The 25,052-nt window shown below is 29.5% G+C and overlaps 2 protein-coding genes across 2 annotated transcripts in view; one reads left to right on the forward strand and one right to left on the reverse strand.

The window, feature by feature from the left end:
* The window catches only part of LOC107162698 (uncharacterized), a 564,476-nt gene extending 539,856 nt beyond the window's left edge, over positions 1–24,620 (reverse strand). Inside the window, exon 1 of the mRNA XM_089218652.1 lies at positions 24,060–24,620. Within this exon, the coding sequence (XP_089074778.1) occupies positions 24,060–24,135 (76 nt within the window). The 5' untranslated portion in view covers positions 24,136–24,620. The remainder of the gene's footprint in view (positions 1–24,059) is intronic.
* On the forward strand, positions 2,900–4,827 carry LOC149061008 (uncharacterized). The gene is made up of 3 exons (XM_089217308.1): positions 2,900–3,831; positions 3,894–4,114; positions 4,198–4,827. Exons 1-3 carry the CDS (start codon positions 3,276–3,278, stop codon positions 4,528–4,530), a joined length of 1,110 nt encoding a protein of 369 aa, XP_089073434.1. The 5' UTR covers positions 2,900–3,275; the 3' UTR covers positions 4,531–4,827.
* Positions 24,621–25,052: the final 432 nt, after the last annotated feature.

A 25,052-nucleotide genomic window follows, 5' to 3' on the forward strand; every position in this document is an offset into this window, starting at 1 on the left:
AAACTTACATGACATGAAGAAACCATGAATCACCAGAGTACGTATTGGACATACTAGAATTACACATTTCTATCTTATGCGTAAGGAGTTCGAACCCAGGTGCGAAACAAGCAACTGTGAACTCGCTGTTAACCACATATTCATAGAATGCCCCATTTACCATAACGCCAAAACAAAAGCAAACATAAACACCACCTCACTCAAAGACGCACTCGGACCAGGACAAGAAAAAACCATAACAAATTTCATCAAGATGGCCGATCTCACAACGAACATATAAGACAACGGATCGACGACGCCACATTATAACTATTAATATATAAATTATAATTATAAACTATCAATGGAAAAAAAATCAAATTTCTTATAACTAAATGTTACCACTAGACATATAAACCATTGTAGGCTAATAAACTTTTGTATTTGAAGCCTTAAATAAATAAAAAAATATATATAAAAAATAGTTAAATTTAAAAAAAAAATGATCAAGGACCAAAATTACAAATACTCAAAAGATTATAAAAATCAATTATAACACTTATGATGCAGTTTAGATTACCATAACCACGATGAGTAATTTAATCACACTTATCGTTTTGATGTTATCGTCAGTTTATCGTCAATTATGTATAAATACTCAATACTTTTTTTAAACATAGAAGCTGTCGATGATATTAATGTAATTATAACCAATAATTCTTTACATTAATTCATTATTTCAATATAATTAGGTATCATTAATTTCAACCAACCGTCATAATATAACTACATTTTATAAATATTTAATCCCAAATAATAGATCAGATGCGTAAATCAACAACATTATATTACACAAATTTTTACACATGGAGCACATTATCAGAGTGAGTAATATTCCACTTTTTTTTAAATTGGATATAATTCGAACAAGCATAACAGTTTTTCATTTTTTAAAGAAATTTGGTATTTTGACACATATAGTGGATACATTACCTTCATTAATTTACATGGTTAAGTATAGTCATTACATCGTTTAATCGCAGTTTTGGAAATTCAACAAGATAAGAATTGTAACAAGTATTACTACCACATTTCATATTAAAGTATGTAATTGAAAAACATCAAAAACGATTTTTTTTTATGACTGACATTCTTCTCGGGCTGCTGATAAACTTGAAAATAAACCTATGTTTAACCATTGACCTACAGAACGTATAACTGTATAAGTTAATATTAACGAAGAGAAAATGTATAATATATTTATATCGAGTTATACATTACGTGGATTACCCCGGAGATGTGTTATAATTTACATGTGACTTATTTGTAAGGATCAAAAAGTCACATCGAATATATGTATTAAAAATAAAAACTCTGCAAACACTATTTCGCTATAATTTCGAAATTTATCCACAAAGTTTAACGTATATGCTGGAGATAACAATGAAAGAAATATATTATGTATTTCATATTCAGGCTATCAAACAGTGAAAAACACTAAGAAATGACTTAGAGATATACAAAATTGGCGTATAATAGCTATTGTAGTTAACATTTTATCAACTGATCCGAATAATAATATATTATATTACGTGGATTTAATGGTAACTGTAATACTAAAATCGTTTAATATTTTTAAATTAATATATTTATCGAATAATATGTTCAAAGTCCGCTTATTAAATGTATTATAATATGATGATGAACATAAATGATTTAACGATGGCATAATTAGTCAAAACACAATATCACGTCTAAAGAATAACGGAAGATTATCGTGGTTACTGAAGTAATAATTAAATTATAGTAACTAAATTACTCTATTCCTATTGTGAATTTATTAAAGTAATTACTTGCTAAAATGTAAGTTTCAATTTCATAAAATAATATTTAATTGAGAATTTCATTTTTTTTTTTTTTTTTTTTTAACCAAAAATTGCCTCATTCCACTTATGTAGGACTTATATCAGCCTTATCAAAACTATACATAAATTAACATTGGTAATTCAAAATTTATCAGTGAATATTGTGATATAGTCAACTCACCGAAAAATTAAATTTTAACATTAATTAAACTATCTATAGATAATGGAGAGGTATCGGTCACTCAAATGAGAAGTCAAAAATGTCTGAAAAGAATAACAAAATTACTGTATTCCTATTAATAATTGAAGCATTAATATTTTAGTGACATTATTGTGACTGAGTTTAGTCTTTGGTGTTATTATAAGAATAAGATGTATTTTAAATAATAAAAATTACTGGTACCAATTCGTATGTTTTTACTAGTATTACTAATCTCGCGTGGGGTATTAAATTCTATAGATACAAATATTTTGAGTACCTACATATTGTGTGTATATATATTTGCACCATTTAACACTGGCTAACTAAAAATACTGTAAATATAATTGTAACCTACACTTTAAAAAGTTTATATTTTTGTTATTAAAATGTGGCAAAATATGATAACAAAATATAACGTATTTTTAGCAGGTAAAAATTAATTGATAACATTTGAGGGTATAATATATTTTATACCTACTACGATAACACTATTTAATAAAACAAAATATTAATTATACCTCAAAAATATGAAAATACGGTGTTTTTTTCTTAAAAACATTGGCGATCGGTTTTACGAGTAATTACTAATAGAACACAAGCCAAACCTAAGCGCAATATTTTCTTTTCTATAAACGTAATGTCTAATGATTACATTTTGGTTGAACAGTATACTACCTACAGTATGTCCCTTCCTCTGGAAATTTTATAATGTATAATGTGTACAGCTACTTCACCGTCCGTAAATAAAACGTCGTAAAAACAGGAAATAAAACCGCCATAATTTTGTATATCATGTACACAATATAGTGTGTATAATATATTTGGCATAAATGCAGTTTGGTTCCCACGCGAATTTTTCGATTTTTTTTTTTCCAAAATGTGTGTTTCACGACACTGAATACAAAAGTCTAATTCCAAAATTCTCGCAAATCATTATTTTGGAAGTTATAGCCATCCAAAGTTTGCGATTTCACGTATTTAGTATTTACGCATGCATGCGCGCAAACCGGCTTTAGATACCCACTTTCTTACGTTTTCGTATTCTCGCCTCTCATTTATATGTTATTTTATTTTATTACAATATTATCTAAAGTAGTTTGATGAAAAATGTTAGATTATACCCTATAATTATATTTTTGTAAAAGTTATATTTAACTTATTAGTTTTATGTAGATATCTACCTCATTATAATTTTAATTAACGAGTTTCAAAAGGCAATAGAACTGATAATGTTTTATTTTCGTTTTAAATATTACTTTTTGAAGATTGCTATGTTAGTACCTACAAGCGTACTCCAGATCACTACAGTTTTTGTTACAGTTACGACAACATATCATTTTAAAATGACATCTATTAATTTTATTGAGTTGTATGATATATTTGAGCATAAAACCAATGGCCCCGTCTCAATGAGTGTTATACAAAAATTGCAATCGTGGAATTTGTTAGCCCGTGATGGTGTATTAAAATGTAAAAATGGTCATTATTTACAATTATACAGCGATATACGTTCTTTAGACGGGTTTAGTTGGAGATGTAGGGCACCTATAAATAAACAAAAAAACAAATGTGACTATTATCGATCGATTCGCATAGATACATTTTTTCATAAATCGCATTTGTCGTTATACCAAATAGTATCGTTTGCATATTTGTGGTTAGAAAACGTGTCACTGTCATTTATTGTTAAACAAATTCGAATTTCTCAACATACTGCTGTAGATTGGTCATCATTTCATAGAGAAGTCGTCTTCGAGGCTATGATTACGAATCATAATAAGATAGGTTAGTTTAAACTTAAATAAATCATTTTTTTATAGTATTAAAATAATTAATTCATATAATAGGTGGAGTCGGACAAGTTGTTGAAATTGATGAGTCCAAATTTGGTCGAAGAAAATATAACCGCGGGCATCGTGTAGAGGGGCAGTGGATTTTTGGTGGTGTTCAGCGAGAAACTGGGGCTTGTTTTTTAATACCCGTAGAAAAGCGAGATAAAGATACCCTATTAAGAGCAATCAATGATTGGATCTTGCCAGGGACTACAATTATCAGCGATTGTTGGAAGGTAGATTTAGTTTTTACTATGTGGGCTGTGCCGAGGGATATTGTGGTACTGAGTTGTGATATTGTGTTAATTTGTTTTACTAGAGTTATCAATGTTTGGAGGATGAAGGGTATGTTCATTTAACAGTGAATCATTCCATTCAATTCAAAAACCCAGAAACCGGAGCACACACTAATAATGTTGAGGGAATGTGGCGTCACGCCAAGGCTTCGCTTTCCCAATATTGTCGTAAAAAACGGTTTTATGGTGGATATTTAGCAAAGTACATGTTTTTGAAAAGGTGTCGTATATTAAACATTGAACCTCTAACGGAATTTTTTAAACTTGCTGGTGAGCTGTATAACTCAAAAGAAAACGATGTTTTGATAAGTGATGATGATAAAGACTCTTCTTCTACAGGAACGGATGACGATTAATAAAATATTGAAAAATTTAAATAAAATTAAAATTGCAAAAAATGTTTGTTTTCAATAACCCTCCCCATTCAAGTTTGATTTTTTAGCCCGGGGGGTTTGAGGGCCGAGCCCACATTCAACGAGAGGTCCGTAGGACCTCGAGTTTGGTGACTGGAGCTGGCAGGCGGAGGGAGCTACTTATACTTATTTTACTTTATCTGGCCATCAAGTCCGGCGACCGGAGCCGATAGGCTCCGGGAACCGGGGGTCCCTTGAATTTAAAGACATGAGTCATTTGTGTTAAATTAGTTTCAGATTACTTGTTAGGTCATCAGGCTGCCCGCAGGGCAGGGACGCTCTCCCCCCCGCGACCCCGGAGGGGTCGCCCCCCCCCCCCCCCCCTCCCCCTCCCCCCCAGGTTTGCTATTTAAGCCCCGGGGGGTTTGGGGGCCGAGCCCCCATCCAACGAGAGGTCCAGAGGACCTCGAGTTTGGCGACCGGAGCCGACAGGCGAAGGGAGCCACTTATACTTATTTTATTTTATCTGGCCATCGAGTCCGGTGACCGGAGCCGATAGGCTCCGGGAGCCGTGAAGTTTATTGACTTTAAGACATGAGTCATTTGTGTTACTTAAGGTTCAGTTTACTTGCTAGGTCACTTACCTACAGCGAACGTGCGTATATATTGGCGATGTGCACGGCATTAAAGTAGTGTTGCGCGTATATGCGTATAAACATAAAATCGCAAACTTTGGATGGCTATAACTTCCAAAATAATGATTTGCGAGAATTTTGGAATTAGACTTTTGTATTCAGTGTCGTGAAACACACATTTTGGTAAAAAAAAAATCGAAAAATTCGCGTGGGAACCAAACTGCATTTGTTCCATATATTTTATTACATATAATAATATGAAGATGCGGCTGCTGGTGCGGAATGTGTTTTAAACGTTTATGATAATTATCGCGTATTTGTACATCATAATATTCCTTTGCGATTGTGCTTGCTTTCGAATTATTGTTATTCCCTCATTCTGTTGTGATGACGTCACAATTCCAAAATTGTTATGTTCTAACCTTAAAGCTAAATTTTGTAGTACTGTAAAACTTCGGTAAGATGGAACTGTAAGATAAAAACACCGATAAAAAGAACGATTTCTTTGGTCCCAATTCAAATACATAATGAATGATGTGAACTCTTCGTCAAGTTGGAAACCACGTTAAGACAGAAAAATTTGACGGTCCTAAGCGATTCCGTCTTAGCGAGGTTTTACTTAATAGGTAATCAGGTGCGGATTTAAAAATCTGAAATTAGGGGCGGCTGTACATTATAAACCAAAGATACGATTTTATAGGTAACAATATTAAAAAATTGTATTTGTATTTTAAACCTATGGACGTAACATGAAATATGTATTATTTAAATATAAACACTACATAGTATTATATATACAGTATACACCCAATTGAGTTTTATCAAAAAGGGTGATTAGAATTCGCGTGGACCAGTAGACGTTTTTATAAGAACAATTTATGTTTCTATTTTTACATCATCTAACGAAGAGGACACTGTAAAATTCACAAAGAAATTTTACGATAAAAAAAAGGGATTATGTAAAACAATTATCATAGACAGAACTGTGAAACGTGTCTAAAACAAATCACCCGGTAACCTTAATATTAAGGCGTTACGATATTTAATTAAGTTGACGATATAGTACCAGACAGCAATTTTATAATAGTGCCATGGTATATTTATAAAACTGAAACTGTCTAAGCCCGGGGGGTTGAATGTAAAAAAACAAAATAAGTATTCGATCTATGTTCGTAGGTAGTTAATGTTATGGAATAGTTTTTCTAACTCCGAAATTTTCGAGTAATATAATGTTATTATTAATTGAATTTGAACGCTTTGGGTATTATAATGTTAGTGTTTACACATGCAATATATTATGTGCCAAACTATGACACGCGTGTGTTACACTTTTTGGCAGCATTTATACGCAAAACATTTATGTACATTAAAAGACTTGTTTAAGTTTAATTTGATGTTTTTAATGGACAAAATATTAATAAAAGAATTTTTATTTTTTCTAGTCAAAAAACGCCCCGAAAATGTTCGAATTAGTTCAACGTGTTCAGGGAGGAGGAGAAGAAATAAAACGCTGCTGTAAATGTTGTCGACTTTCGAACAATTGTCTTAAAGGGCCCGTTTTAAATCGTTAACCACTCTACTAATTGGTATAGCAATACGTTCTTAATTGTCATTCGCATTCTTTGTACAGCGTTTTTCCTAGATGTTTGTTTTTTGCTCAAATTTAAAAATTATGAGAATATTATATCCCGTGGGTATAAACACTTATAACGATGCAACTGCTGCACATATTTTTTAAACGACTTAATTTGTGTAATAAAATTCAAAAATAAATCATATATTTAATTTATATATCTGTATATCGTATACATTTCACGTATAATTTTACTCCGAAAACCGTATGTAAAAACCATACTCTGATAATTCTAGTTTAACTTTATCATGATAGAAAGGCAAATATATTGCTAAGAAGTTATATTGTTTACAATATATGTTATTATTGATCTACGACAATATGCCTTATATTATACACCGGTCGGTGGTTTTGGTCTTTAGGGAAGTGGCTGTTTTGTGTATAGAGCTAAATGCGTATATTGTTAATAAACAATATTCTACTCAAAATATTGTTCTCAGATGTTTGGTTAGAACACATTGTTGGAAAATTATAACGCACGAGTTTAAATAAAACATTTTAATTTGAGTAGAAACTCATATTATGTATTCCTTTGGGTAATAATATTTGCCACCAACGACACGCACGAAAGGCTTAATAACATTAAATCAGCAAATTCGATAAACTACATACATATTATGATGATAGTAATTATAATGTTACCTAATCTGAAATAAAATCGTTAAATATAATATAAAAAAGGCACAGCACATTTTTGTTTGGTGAATAATAATTATTACCATTTCTATATAATATGCAATTAGGAAGCATTATAATATTGTATTAGTTTAGTAGGTCATATGTTTAATTTTTTTTCTTATAGTTTTTTTTCCACGTCACTAAAAGTTATTGCATACTCAAGGGAATATAAATTATATTAGGCGAATTTAAATTATAATTACTCTTGCCGTTATCTTTTCTAGAACTAAAACTTTGATTAACGGCGTAAGGGCCAAACTCGAACTAAAACTTCTCATCCAAGATTAAAGCATTATGTTTTTTTTTTAATGTGACTCAATTACAAAATATGTAGTTAGTTCTAACTGATAGAATTCAAACGAAAAATTTCGATTAGAAATTTGATTGAAAAAATGAAAGTTAGGCTAAATCAAACCTGGTACCTATTATAAATTTGTGAATTTATTATGGTTGGAAGTTTTGGATGCGAAGTAGCTAGTGTACTTAATTAGTGAATGAGGTACGCACGAGTTTAACGATTTGCAGCTAAAATATTATTATGTATACAGACAATGGCCTGTTGTGGTACGAAGGAGCAGGGAGGAGGTGAAAAAATAAGGGAAATAAACGAAGAATGGCTAAAAGTTTAAATTACCAAGTACCAGTAATGCAATTTTCCTTATATAATATTTGTTCTACCCTTCCCGGTCACTATTATATTGATTTGGTATAGGATTTTTGTAAGTGTATTAACGTTTACCGAGATAGGAAAAATAATATATAGGCAAGAAAGTTTCCGTCGAACTAATTCGCGACAGAGAAAAGTGAATTTCATAAATATAAAGAAAGTTTTGTTTTTATCAAAAATATAGATAACGATATTTTAGACTCATCTCTGATGTTCGGAACCGCGTGCAACTTGTCGTCGTTAAATCGATCATGTACCACTGTTTCGCGAGGAGTTATTATATTACCAGATAACATTTTTATACGGCTATATAATAGCGGAATCGAGAGTTTTTTTGGTTTTATAAACCCTCGGTTGTTTTTTTTTTTGTTGAATAATTATTCGGATACAACTATTCATAGGACTTGACATTTGGTAATATGATACACCACGACTATAGTGCGATCACGAAGATTTTACAATTACGTTACAAATCAATACATGGGACACATGAGACTAATGATCACACACAGTATCACTAACTAATATATTATTCCGTGTACTTAACTATATTATAAAAACTCTCATCGGCACGGAAATATTATTTTACAACGTCTATGAAATACACTAACACGGGCGTACGCGCTTCGGTGATAATATTTCCGCTCGTTTGCAGTGTTCTAGGTTTAGCATGTGTGTGTTTCCGTTAATATTATAAATAGTTAATTCATTTTGTGATCTCAGAGATATGGCGCACAGGTTTTGCGTGTAATAATAATAATATATCCTCCTCGCGCAATTTACTTACAGAAGAGCCGATGAATTCTCAGTGAGACAACCACATACCCCTCAAGTCCATTTTATTATATAATATTATAATATTATGAATTACGTTACTACTATATTTGTATAGTCGTATAGATACGCATTAACAATCGATATCTGTGTATAAAATAAGGGGAAATAAAGTAGATTATTCATCTCTTGTCACCTTTTCATTTAAATGTAAAATATTATATGTATATATTATTATAAACATGAGTTATATATTGTACATATTATATAATTGAAAATTATCGTATTAAATAATCAGAGACAACACATCCGTCTATTTTCTCTGCCATAGGATATACGATGTAATATTATCAAATTCACAATCTTCGTCATAATTCATATTAGAGATACAAAAGTGTTTTTAATTTTGTCATATTAATATTATGTTTATCACAGATGGGTTATATTTTTGTTTAGATTTTAACAAATATTGTTGTGGAAAAAAAACTAATCATCAAATTAATAGTACCTACTTAACGTGTTTGTTACAACTTAAATATTTTTATACACAACCAGCTCTCAACGGTTCATATTATATTCTCTCCTTTTCAATTGGCGAAGTGTGGTTTTAATCCGATTTTAATTGAAACCCCACGGTGAAAGAAATTCGATGTGATATGTTTGTCTACCCTGCACGTTAAACTGTAGACAGAGATAGAGTGTTATAATATAATGGTGTGGACTCTTTACCACGTCGCTTGAAACTTGCTAGGTTTCGACCCATAGGAAACATAAAATGGGCCGTAATCAATGATTAATTTTGATATAAATATCAATTCTTAGCAACGTATTCTATGTGAATAAATCAAAACTAGGCAAAACTCAACTTGATTAAATGATTCTATTTCGCCCGTTGAAAATGAAAAATATTTCCTTTCCATAAAAAACATATTGGTAAAATGTCAGTTGACGTAGGTACACTTGTGATTAATCGGTCTACAAAGTTACTAAGATGACACGCAAACCATGAGAAAAAAAATTCAAAGTATAATTCCCTCCCCGTTGCGCGTTCGTTCACCATCGACCTTTTCGTCACTCATAGAAATTGCTCTCAAACACACCCTTGTTGAACTGTCTTATCTACGGCGTCCAGGTCAACCGAAATATCGTTATTAGAAAAAAAAAACTGTTGTTAGACGTGTACCTACTTATAGTCTGGAAAAAAGTTTTTAGATGTATGTAACTATAAGTTTAATTACCTATTAGAAATTTCACTGTTTCACTTACACTACTAGACAATCACTAGTATGAATAGTTTTAAAATTATATCTTCTATACAATATATTATTCTAACAAAGATTTAGTTCAATGAAAATATAATAATATCGAAAATAATAATATTCAAAATGGGGATGGAAACACAATTATATAGATAAATAAAAAAAAAAAGATAAAGACAGCAATTGACTTAAATTGAAATGTGATTTAGATAAAGTATATTAAGGTGTATTAATAATTTATCATAGAAAATGTATTGAAATTGTTTAGGTATGAGGCAACTTATCATTAATAGTATAAAATTATATTTTAATATGCACTAAACAGCAATTTTGAATTCAAATTCAATAAAAAAATTAAACTAACCAAAAAATAATATTATAAGCATTATATATATAATGTTCATTGTTCTTAATTAGATTTAGCAACGGCTGGATACTATTTTATGAAAATACTAATAATAATATTATACGGCTATATCATTTAGGTATTTACTTATTGCGCTCAATAGTTTTATTTGACTACAAAACGTTAAAAATAATAATGCATATGGAAATGAAAGTGATAGAAAGTATTTAAACGTGAGTGTTCTGGGTATAATTTATAGTTTAGTGGAATCCAAAAAGGATACCAAGGAAATAAAAGAGGTAGCGTTTAGATTAAAAGGCAAGACGATGATAATGAATTTTGCGATAAAGAAAAAAAGTTTATATTAGAAGTTACTCCAGAAATAAATTTAACATATAAGACCATGGACATAATTCATTAGAAAGAAGTAAAGAACGACGCAGAGCCATAAATAACGACTTTAACGCGTAAAAGAATAACGTAAATTATATTAATTGTCGTTGAAATAAATATTTAAACAGTCCAGACAGGATACAGTGACTGTGTGCAAGGCACGAATATTGCTTAGCTCTCGCAGGAGCAGACCAATGTTGTGTTATATAAATCTGAAAGCAACGATAAATCATCTCATTCGCGAAACGGTTCTACACTTCTACGCTAAACCTCTGGCAAAACCAGTGCTATTTCGCAGAGTCACTGACATTTCTTCGATATATTCCGTCAGTTTTCGTAGGTTTTTCCTTAAACGAGATTTGGGAAATCCGTTGTAAAGCCCATCTATTGGACACCACGTATCAGAACTTACACGCAAATAACAATACTGTCTTTTCCAATACCCAAAAAATTAAGTTGCATTGTGACAACCAATGATGAATTACTCGCTGAATTAGAGATAAAATATATACATAAGCATCAATAATCGTCGATTATCGATAGGTATTATACGATTGAACTTTTAAACGTAATATCGGTTAAACGCACAAAGTTAATAATATAATATTATCGGTTGTTGTAGTGAGTTTCAATGATGAAAAGCGAAAGACACGAAAAATGTTAGTTTTGCAGTGTACTACCAATAATAATTAATAAGTCGTACATTTTTGTTTTTTAAATTGTACTAACCAATTCTTTGAAAATATGCTCAAACGGCAATTCGATGATGATGATAATAATAATATGCAACACCGTATTTAGACAAAAATCGATACACTCTTCAGCATAATACATCGAAATTTAATTTTCCCTGATGTTATGGACATTTCACTTTAATATACCTACCGGCAGCTCTGTCAGAAGAAAATAACTCGTAGAATAGAATCAAATATAAATCAAAAATATTAGTTATTATTGAACAAAACGAGTATTGAACTACCCGTGGTGTGCGTAATAAAGAACCTATAGACAAACGTGTAATAAAAATACGGCGGAGAACATGAGATAAATATAATTTAGGCAATATTATTATGTGCATTCGCAGAAGAGTACCGCAACGTATACGGTTTCGAAAAAAATAATGTTATTTAATGACCATTTCAGATTTGTGTGTGAAAACGTAATATTCGTATTGAATGCATATTATGCTGCTGTGCGGGGATAAGAGGTGTTCGCTGTTCATAAATCTGTAAAATATACGAATATTATATTTTGCATATAAATACATTCGTATATTATATTACCTTTACATAATATTATGTTATACTTAGATGTTTAAAAGCGGAAAACGCTTATTGATAATTTTCAATTTTTTTAACGACTGTAAAATATATTACATAATATATTATTATGATATAATTATACTAGTTATATTCAAAAAAATCTTTAAATTATAACATATAATTATATTATCTCGTTACTTACGTCTATAATCACATTACTAAAAACACTACAGAACAATAATTGCTTTTTAACAAAATTATGATATTTGTTATTACCTACGTTTCTATTACTTTTACACTATATTTTTACAAACACTATTATAATTATTATTTACTACCTACTCACGCATTCACATGACACGCACGCACACAGTTCAATATTCCCTTGAATATTGAATTCTTCAAACCTGTCGGTATTGAATTTTCTCAAGCCCAATATTAATTGTATGTTTTATTTTTCTAATTGTAATAATGTACAGGGTGGTCAGTGTCCAAGAACGAGAAATAAAACATAGTTCTAATATTTTGCCGTGCTATAATTACGCGAGTTATAATAAATTGTTGGAGAAAAAACGAATTCATAGGCGTCGGTAACAATTCATTTTGATACGCCGCGACTAAGTTCGTTTTTCTCGGGTACGCGCACGGGAACAATACCTGCGACCGATTTCACTGACTTCTAAAAATCGTAATTGCTTTGCTCAACAGTATCATAATATTGTTTCTTTGCTACTCCCTTGCCCCCGCATCTTTCCTACAAAAAAAAAAAAGAAGCTTCACCAGGACACATCCATTTCATTTGCACCCAGTTTCGATAATACTGCGATCCATTGGTGGGCTTAAGAAGAAAAAATAAACGGTTGCCGACCTGGCCGACCCTCTCTTCACCACGCATCACGACAGATTTAAGAATTTGCGTATAGCACTTTTCATTTTTTCGTTTTATCACTAATCTGTTGAGTGCAACGTTAAAGGAATGTCTTAAATTGTGTTTTACTTCACATACCTATATAGGATATTTTATTTCGAGACTTTAATATGACCAAGAGATTTTGTTTCAGAGATACCAAGAAATACGTACGTCGTATTTCGTATGAAATGAATTATATGTATAACTGTATAAGTAAATTCTTACCAAATACGAGTAGATGGAATATTAAATATGATTCCATCAATAATACTGATCTATTCTAAGAGATTGATAAAACTAACAAAAAGTATTCAAGTAAACGTCTTTTCATATTATCTTATGCTGTTAACAAGATAAATATTTATTGAAAGTCTGTTGCATAATAATTACTCGCAATGGGTCTCCCAGAAATCTTGGAATAGATAAATCTACTTCTGTGAACGATTTTTTGTTTCGAGGAATTAAGACCCACAATTCTTATCACATCGATAGTTAAATATTTCTCATACATTGCATGACAAGTTCACAAAAAACGATACCGTCATATACATAAATACCGACAACAAACCACTAAGACTCAATTTAGCTGCCGAGGGTTAATAAAACATAAAAACATAATATTAATTTTTATTTTTGTTATTTATAAATACACAAACATCTACTGGATTGAAAATATAATCATATTATAATAATTGTAATGTTATTAATAACACATTTCTAATTCCTAGACGTCTTAATCATGCGATCTACAGCGACTAAGCTACACGCGCGTGCTCATAATAATTGGACTCTTGGCTGATTCTGAAGAATCTGAATATTACGCGGAAACGGACGAGGCGGTTCCCAAGGACACAGATCTGATTTTTTCCAGGACAATGGTTTTAAATTTAGGATTTTTAGGGTTCCCATTAAATCTTCTACGGTGTAAACTGGGACTGCTGATATAGTCCGCAAACGCTCAAACGTTGTACATTATTATATGTCATATATTATGTATTAATATAAATATGCATTATATACACTATTGCCCGTCTAAAATGATACGAACGTGACGGAATCGGGTGAAAGAAAACGACGAGCGAAACGAACAAAATATAATACATCGGCCACGTCAAAAGTTGGAGGTGCCTATGTTATAACTGCTGTACATTATAATAATATAGTGAATAAACACGCCATTTCCGTCGGCGTCGACGGTCGCTGGATAGGTGTCTGCAATCGACGCCTTCAGTGTTGCAGTACATCGTTCGCGCCTCTGTGTCCCCCGTTATTTATTAAAACGTTTCATTTTGCCATCATTAATAAAGCCATTGTTGAGAAAAGCGTATGTGTGCGTATACAGATTCAAAAGCTGTGCGAGAAAATGAAATATTTTATGTTTATTAGAGCGCGCCTATACTATATATTATATATGTATAAATACGCATACGTTTAGGTGGTAGGAGGACTGACGTCAACGTTTCTTCCAGATGACGTGCATCTGAAGGGTTGCACGCGGTCCAAATCACGTCTTTACCAAAACTATGTTTCTCTATCACTCTCTCTCACTCTCCCACCCTCACATACACACACTGTATCTTTCTTTCTCTCACTCTCTCTCTCTCTCTCTCTCTCTCTCTCTCTCTCTCTCTCTCTCTCTCTCTCTCTCTCTCTCTCTATGTCTCTTATCACTCTATCTAGTGTACACTATTGATATTGTGTACGTATATTTATATATATATATATATATATATATAAGTAGCCTGATATTCACGTCCGTTTTCGCATACGCTAGTCGATCTTGTCGATAATGTTATTATCCAGATGCACGCATACGTAAATGTGGTGAAGTTTTAGAGATATTACAAGTGGTTGGTCAAATATTCAATGTATATTAGCTGAGATGATGGCCACTATTATTTTTCAATATAGTTTGTGTAATGGACGTGGAAATTTAAGTTTTAAGAACATTTTTTTGATTTTCACCGTTACAAACTATATTTACTTGTAATAATTAAGTTTTTCGTCACCAATAATCGAATGTTCATACGCCTGCATCAGTGTTAACGTCATGTTCATGTCTAAAAATTGTAGCACAGACTTTTTATTACATACCATACAGTGTAAAAAAATCACTGCTGACTGAGGGATTTTTTTGAGAAATAAGATTATTATAAAATACTACGTCTCTGGGAATGTCTGCAAACGAGCTAAGCATTTTCTAGTTTATCAGATAGGTAGGTACATCAATGATATTATCGTTATATAGTATTGGCGTTTTCCGCCTGGCGTCGTTATTGATTAGATTTTGTTTAAAATCGTAATTGATGACTTTTCTAATAAACTTTTTATTATTTTCCTCTTCCAAATGACAATAAAGCTATTTTCTGATCGGACACAATTATTGTATTGAACTACTTCCATTAAATACCGTTCGAATATAATAATCTTCAAGTATAATATTTTAATCAGTGTCAATGCATATTATACCTAGTGTATCTCTGATTTTTTTTAATAATTATTTTTCAAAATACGATTTCGATCAACTACTTCGACAATAATTATTTAAACACGTAATTATCTTACAGTATACAAATTAGGTACTATCGTTTTTATAGTTTTATCAATAGAGTGAGTATACGAATAGGTCAAAGATCCTCAGAGTGATATAATGTATATAAACTATAAAACTTTATTATTATTAACTGTAAAGGAATATAGTTATCATTATAATGTACGACTATTATAGTATATGTCTATAATAAACATAATATAGTAATATATATTAAGTTTTATATTTAGGTAATATAAAATTAAATTTCGTGCCCGCAAGTGATATAGAAATGTATGTTAATTTAGATTATTCATTTTTATTTATTTATGTTGCTGCTTAGTGTTTACTAATACAATGTCTGCTATAAATCAAATTTTTTAAACGATTGGACCAAAGGAGGATAATATACTAGTAATTTGTGTCTTGTGTGCCTTAATATACAGGGTGTCCCATGGAGATCCGACAAATGAAATAACTTTTGTTCTAATCAATATTTTTTTTAAATTTCTTTTAAATAAAATGCAGATACTTGCGCTATATTTTTTATTCTTTAATACTGAAAATATAAAACTTACAAATTGATAAAATTTTTGTTCAAAATATTCAATTTAGCCATTTAGTAAATCAGATTTTCAGAAAAATGTATAGATACGGTAAAAACACATATTTATGTCAAATGGCTTTTTAAGTATCAATATTTTAGCTAAGTAAATTACGATCTAGTTTATGTTAGAAACATTTTAATTTCAAAAAATATTTTATATGAACATTTTATAGGTTCATATTAAAATCTAATTAATTTTTTATTTATCTACTATTTTATTATAGTAATATTATTTTGTCAATAAACTCATTTTTTGAAATTAAAATGTTTCCAACATAAACTAGATCGTAATTTACTTAGCGAAAATATTGATATTTAAAAAAATTGTAAAAATCATCCATTTTACTTAAATAAATGTTTTTACCATACATTTTTCTGAAAATCAGATTTACAAATTGGATATTATATTGAATAAATATAATAAAATTATATTTAAAAAAAAATATTGATTAGATCAAAAGTTATTTCATTTGTCAGTTCTCCGTGGGACACCCTGTATTTAGTATTGTTTTTTTCCCGAAATTTACTGATACACAATATAATATATGTATACAATATGTATACGGTATATCTATAATAGTTGGTTGGTAAAATATGTTTTTGCTGAAGGTTTTGCCATATTGTAATAAATCGAAAACCATTCAAGAGTCATAAAAACATATCCTTAATTCAATGTGTATGTTCCACATTGGTCAATAACACATACAGAACCATTTTAAAACCATATTAACAACATTGTTCTTTATACATTTGGACTGAATTATCGTTGAGTCACTTTAACTGCATATTTATCTTTAGGATTCTATTTTACATACAAAATAATACTTTTATGTACATTTATTATTATTAGTCTGATGAGACAAAGTATATCGAACTAAAATAAAAAATTAACCACAAAATTATTATTTTGTTTTTAATTACTTGTTACTAGCATCTTAAGTTACTAGTAAGTATAAGTGAGGTATATCAACAATATTACGTATAATGTTATTTTCAAACACAATAATGCACAACGCACAAATATTTAGAATAAATAACTTTTTTTTTAGTAAAGATGAAGATAAATAAATAATTATGGCCATAATAATTGTGAAAGTACATGTCAGAAGAGTAAAAATTGAAAAAGTCATCTTAATCTCCGATTTAATGAAGTTAAACTCATAAGTTCAAACAAAATTAGCACAACAATAAAAACTGGGTTCATAGCACTACACAAAATAATTTAAAACTATTTACCAACAGACTGATTACTGAGAATAAAATAATAAAAATTAATCATTTTTATTGTAAATCTTTCTATCGACCACACCTATTGTTTACTATTCGGTTTAGTGTTATTATTAAGTAAATCCAACTCACAAGAAAAATAATATTTATATTACTATTTTAACTATACTTTATACCTAATCAGCTACTACTAAAATACAGACAGTGACTGAAAATTAAATTAATTTTAATTGATTTTTTATATATTATTAATCATCAAGTGAACATATTGAGAAAAACCAATGAGTATAAAAATAATTTTGATGTGTAAAAATATTTTTATAAAAATATAAACGCAGTGGTAAAAAGATAATCATCAATCCGTTTTTTTTTTTAATTTACTCGTTTATTTGTTTTGAATATTTATTTTGATTGTTTTTTTTTAATTAAATGAAACAATGTTACATTATACATAAATATTAAATTATATATATATTTAATTTTTTTTTACCTAAAAATAAATGTATATTTATCAGTAAAAATATAGTCTATGTTTATTTTGAGTACATTACAATATTATAGAATATTATATGATTTATATGAATAAATAAGATGAATAATTTGTGACTATAACTATTATCAATCTTTAAAACGGTCTTTAATATTATATATTTTTAATGGCCATGGAAGATCGCCCTATATGTACAGCCTGCTGCGTTCTAGTCATCACCAAACACCGAGTGCAGAATATTCCATCCCCAGAACTAATCACAACCTACTCGAATCAATTGTAGAAATTCTAAACAATCACCCCCAATATATAGCCAACTTCACCCAATTCATCACAACCACCAACCTCCAGAAAAATTTAAATTTAATTCAAGAATAAGCACACTTTTTACTGTACAATAGTTTTATTTTTTCTGTAAGCCTAATGATCCATGTTGCCAAAGGTCTAATATTAAAAAAATATATATATATATATATATATTATTGCTTTTATTTTAGTCCAGTTGTTATGGTTATCAATAAAACGTATTCTAATCTTTAGGTTCAATAAAAATTAACTACTATAAAAATTTTACTTATTAATTCCTACTTCCTACCTAACCATCTATATATATTTATAATATATATATATATATGATAAATGGACATGTCGTTAATATTATTTTTAACAACTTAATTTGGTGTTATAAACTTTTTATTATTTCTGAATTTATATAAATATATTTATTTTTAAATCACTATTGTGCTAATGAAATATCGTAAACTCATAAAATCCACATACATATTACTAAAACATTTATTTAACACACGGAAACAGTAATAATGACATACTATATTTGTTTAAAATTGTATTACACAAGTTTTATTTTAATTTTCAACACAAATATACTTCCAGGATTTTAAAATATATTTATTTTTTTGTAAATGTTATGCATAAGTCAAATAATTTTTATGAAACAATACATGGTTGAATATAACGTCTAAAAACAACTGTATATTTTTATTATTAAACAAAATAGACACCGGCATCAAAATATTGGTCAATGGCAGGCATATAGTACAAAGTTTCAGTTAAGTTTAAAAATCTACATTCATTATTGCGTAAAGTCATAACTTTTATTTAAATTATTAATTTTAGATGGTAAAATTATGTAAAAGAAAAATAATATTTATGGCAAATAATTTTATTTTTATTTTTTTTAAATTTTTTTTCGTTATAATTTTCAAGCTGTTAAAATTTGTACTGCTATGTTGTAGCTATGTTGAATGGTAAGATACATTTTTAATTTCATTTTCCTAAGTAGAATTATTTGTCAGAATATCTCGATACCAACATAAAATTTAATTTCGTACGAGTAGTAAATTATTTAATTAGTTATAATTATTTTAAGTTTAGATGAATGAAGTATACAGTATAGTGTCACAGTGGATAGCACGCAAATGTTGGTCCACTCACTTACACACTTTTACGTTCATCAAAACTTTAAGTACTTATATTTGTATAATGATCTAATTATATTAAATAATAAATAACTACCTACTCGTAAAAATTCGATTTTTATGTATCAAAATTAAATTAAAATATATGTTGTTAATTGTTTATTAGAAAGAAATATTTTTTTTATGTGTTGTTTTGCATTAGGTTAATACAAAAGAACGTATTATAGTAACACACATTTTGTAAAAGTTATATTTTGAAAAATTTCAGACACAAATAATGAGTCTAAACAAAATCACTCGGTATATTCATGTAGTTGATGGAGATACAAATCCTAACTCCCAGAAATATTTAAAAATATATTTTTAATCGAAATTCTTAAATTGTCATTTAAGGTGTATTTAAATACTGTGGGTGTATTTATTATTTATTACAAACCATATATTATAATTTCATATCAAGTATTATTCAAAATATTTATGATTAAAGGTTAAAGGCAATTTTTTTTTTCTGTTTATCTAGGCATCTACGTCCTGTATTGTCGATAGATTTTTTTTTAATGAAATTTTTAAATGGTCATTATTTCCAATTATTAAATTGTATTTTTAGAAATAAATGAATGAAATATTTAAATAAATTTATATTTTTTATAAATAAATAGCTGATACAATTTTCTTAGAAGTAAATAACTCTTAATAATTAAAAATCATATTCATCTTATCATTAGGCATACCTAATTCATTTTATATTTTCTAAGCCTAAATTGAGGGATGACATTTTAAAACGTGCTATTTCCAAAATTTAGTTATACATAGATTCATAATATGTAGAAATATACGAGGAATCGAATGGTGTGGTCAAATTGAACCAAAATGTACTATTTCCATTGTTCAATTTGAGTTATCAATCTGTTATTGTGGCATAACGTACTATTTCCGAATTCAATATTAGGTCAAAACGAACTATTTACAAATTGCATAAAAACTTCTATTTCCTGTGTTAAACAAGAGTTTGGTTTAGAAATATGCGGCAAAATTCAGTAATTCCTAATATTTTTACAAAACGAACTATTTCCATATTACTTAAAACGTAGTATGTTCTATGTTATAAATACAGCAAACGAAATTGAATTAAACATAAAATACATTATTTTCAGCTGTTTTAAAATACATAAAATATTTTTTTGTAGATTTTTAATAATAATTAATTTATATAAATTAACTATACAAATTAATGTAAATTTCATCAAAAGTGTCGATGGATGAAAATTTTTTTACAACTAAGGTTAATTTAAGCTTCGGACATCTGCGTCAAGATACATGTAGTTTTCGCTCTGAACAAAAGATAAAAATTAAACTTGAGGCTGACCAAGATCTAAATAAGGAGCTCATATTAGAATTAAATGTTCATCAAAAAACTAAAAAGAGCCAAAAGATTTTTTGAACTATTAAAAGAAGAAAGTTCTGATAGTCTTAACTGCTCATTTAATATGATGCAGACCCACCAATCACCAAATTTTCGATCACAGATATATTTAATAGTCGTCGGATTTGGATTAATAATTTAACATTTGTAATTTCTGACTTAAATCAAGGGCCAGATAATTGTATTTTGTATACATGGAATGAGAGTGATAGTGGGAGAGGACCAAACGAGGTTTTCTTTGCCCTAGTTCACTTTTTGGACACATTGGAAAATAAACTAAAAAATAAAACTACACAACCAACTATACTTAATCTCTTCTCTGATTCATGCTGGGTCAAAACAAAAATCATTTCATACAATGGCTACACTTTTATTCTACATAAATTGTAAAGCAACCATTTTCACCAAAATTAATCATATATTTCCTGTTAGGGAGTATAGCTATATGCCTCCTGATCGTGTTTTTGGGAATATAGAACAAGTTTTACGGAAAAAAGAAAATATAGTTTCACCCAAACAGTACAAAGATATATTTTTTAAATTTTGTACCGTCAATAAGTATAACAAAGATATTGTTATTTATGACTACAAGAATGCAGTTAAAAAAGTAGTTAAAACCAAATTATAATTTAAGTCTAGGTACTGAACAAAAAATATACACATACCTAATATGTTAAAGGCCAAAAAACTGTTGGAATTTCCAAAACTTATAGTGGTATACCAGAAAAAATTGAAGTGTTAAAGAGAAAATGCTATATTGGTTCAATGTTTGATCTTATACATTATTGCCACAAACTAATCACGTAAAACTTCCTAAGCAAACCGAAGTAAAAAACTGCTTAAATTTTTTCATATTTCCAATGATGCAAAACAATTTTAGGAAGATATTTTTAAAAATACAACTGAAGAATCAATAAATGAAGTTCCTCTTTATGACGAAGATGATGATTTTATTTTTTCATTAGTGTTGATATTACAATGAAAATTACGTTACATTATGTTATGAGATAGGTTCAGAGTTGAATAATTTGAATAAAGGGGAAATAATCATGTATACCTATTGAATATTGATGATATAAAATCATTATAAAATATTAGATTTCACGAAATAGTACTTTATGGTAGAATATAAAAATATTAAAAGCAAAACGAATCATAAATCAGACTAAAACGTACTATTTGTTGGAAATAGGACGTAATGATGCAATTCAGTAATTTAAATTATGAATTACTAAATTAAAATTAACATTTTAACAATAAATTATACCATGAATAAAATTTGTATTTTTATGAATTTTTTTATGGTTTTACGATATTTCCACGAGTTTCTAGTAATTCAAAACAGAAAATTGTGATTTCTGAAAAAAGTGTAAAATGGAAGTAGTTTAGTAGTACTTTTTGAAATGTCACCCCTCAATTATACTATTTATAACAAATAATATATTTATATATTATTGTTATAATAATATATTTGTATTTTCCTTAATAAATGACAAATATTAATTCGTGTTTTTTATTAATCGGTTTTTGAGTGATCTCTTTTACTAACTTTTATTTTTTGTTTCTTTTTTATAACAAATATATTTAATTATCGGACATCAAACGATTCACCGTCCACTCAAAAATATTCGGCAATATCGTTTGGAAACCTATATTAAATTGTGAAATTGAATATAAATTATTATAACAAAACTTAATTGTGAACATATTGATTGCAAACTTCAGTTGACAATAAATGTGTAATTGAGTGAAAATATATTTATATTTTGTATAAATGTATGCATAATAAACATAATGTGTGGCGTGAAAAAAAGCTTTTATACAATTTTCAAGCTATCTTTAAAGCGATTTAAAAATTCTAGTCTAAATAATATTTCAATATGTTGAAATATAATATACAACATAAATATTTACGTTTTATGTTCTATGCAAACATTGGAATATTTGTTCTAAGATCGTCCAATTAAATTAATTGCTATGCTAAATTTCAAAAGTATTAAATTTCATTTTTATAATATTTTAATTTATAATAGGTACATAGTAAGAACAATATAGTTCAAAAAGTACAATTTTTAATTTATCGATGGGATAATTTATTTAATACCTAAACTAATTTAACACTATGGTGTAAAATATAATAATGATGCTTATTTCATTAATTAATTATTTAAAATAAAAAAATATAAATCGAAATTTTGATTTATTACTATAGATTATATATCAATTAGATATACAATATTAATATTAACTTTTTTTTTTTGAATCAATAAACAAATAAATGTCTATAATTTTATGAGAACACTTTTAATGATTATATTTTTTAAATAAAGACAAAATTAAGTTGTGGAAAATATTATGACTAAGCTATGAACTAGTATGATACCTACCAAATATGATTAGTGTATATTATTTTAAATCATCTTGGCCAGATACTATATTATCTCCATAAATATTGTATTCTATTAAGTTATTAAAAATATAAACGGATATAGGTTTTAACACATTAAGTCAATTCAAATGTTCATACACAATTATTATTAGTTTCAGATATTACAATACTGTGATGTATTTGTAAATTTAAAACAACTGCATCGGAGTTTATGGAAGATTTATAGTCGATAGCAACATGTGGTCCAGATAACACCTATTCTCTAGAAATTCGATACGCACGTAGCCATATGAAATAGATTTTAGAATAAAACTCGCGATTTGATAATAAACCAAAATCTACGAATACTTTTTGGAGAATTCAGTACGTATACGTAAACGGTAAAATTATAATATTATTTTAATGTACGTTTTCCATTACTCAACGGCATATAGGTACTATTATAATAAGTATAGATTTAGGTTTGTTAACTCGGTGTGTAAGTATAAGTATATATACTATAAATATTGTTAGGTGTAGCTCGCGACTGGACATACGATAGTTGGCGTCTAGTTGACCATTTGTTTGGTAAATAATAATTTAGGGAAATGAGTGCGTTAAAAAAAAAAAAAAAAGATATAATAAAAAATATCGCGTGACTTTTTAACGACGTGACCAAATTGACAGGTAAACCGAGGGCGGCCTCCGTACGCGCGAATAATAACGTGCACAACCGTCGCAGGTACACACACATTCATCATAAAACACACACAACTCGTATTTATGGTACATAATATACGCATACAATTTTATATACCTATTATAATATACCTATATAATGCATGTATAATTTTATGTATAAGTGTGGTAAAAAATAAGGGGTGAACTTACCTTGACCCGAAACTCCTCCTGGACGGGCGTTCAGCCAGAACAGCAGCGCCAAAGCCAAGAACACCGAACGGATCATGGCTGCAGTGGGACGACGATTTTCCGTGGTTTGTGGTCGATCGGTTTGTCCGTAAAAAAACGGACCCAAACGCGCTTGTGTATAATATATAGTCTTGTAAAATATTTATTAATTATGCTTCGAATTGTTATTATAATAATATTATCCCTTATCGGTGTGGCGCGTGGTCACTGGGGTTCACGCGTCAAATTGTCTCTCGGGGGACTAGGTCCGTTGTCAGCCCATGATGTGTCTGTGCCACCTACCAGGGCGGTGGGACGGTATAAAGTTTCAGACCGGTTCGAACGTGGATATTATACGATCGACGATCGCACCTCCCGCGGACGGTATTCCGGTGGTTACCGTGGTACGAAAGTTGCGGTACGCGGACGAATTGAATATATCACACTGCGAGATCGGCGGATACCGCGCGAGTGCGAGTGGAACGTTCGTGACCGTAAACGTGCGATTACCACGACCAGCGCGCAACGTGACGGTTAGGCGACTGGCGCGCGACAGAGACTTGATGGCGGGCGCCCGCTCATGTGGTGTGTTTTCTTGTGCGTGTGTGTGTGCGCGCGTGGTGCGCCGCCGTTCGTAGCGCCGCGCCGCCAACCGACCGGCCGTCCAACACCGACCGGACTCGTCAGTCGGAAGCGATGTACCCCTTTCCCTCCCCCCCCCCACTTGCATGGGCACAGGAAAGTCCCGCCCGGTGATCGCCGCAATCCATCGTATCTCGATATTAATAATCATCGTAATCATAATGTAATGTTTCCGATGCCACAGACTGCGAAGATTATATCATAATTATTATTAATACGATTACGATGACTTGCCAATGATGTTTTACTATGCGGAAAAATAATTTTGGATTTTTTTTCGGATAATTTTCCACGCGGCAGCCGGGTATTGTTGTATTATATTTTTATGTAGTC

This window comes from Diuraphis noxia, unplaced genomic scaffold, assembly GCF_037042655.1.
Source record: "Diuraphis noxia isolate RWA-SAM2 unplaced genomic scaffold, SU_Dnox_SAM2 contig0001, whole genome shotgun sequence".
Lineage (NCBI taxonomy): Eukaryota > Metazoa > Arthropoda > Insecta > Hemiptera > Aphididae > Diuraphis > Diuraphis noxia.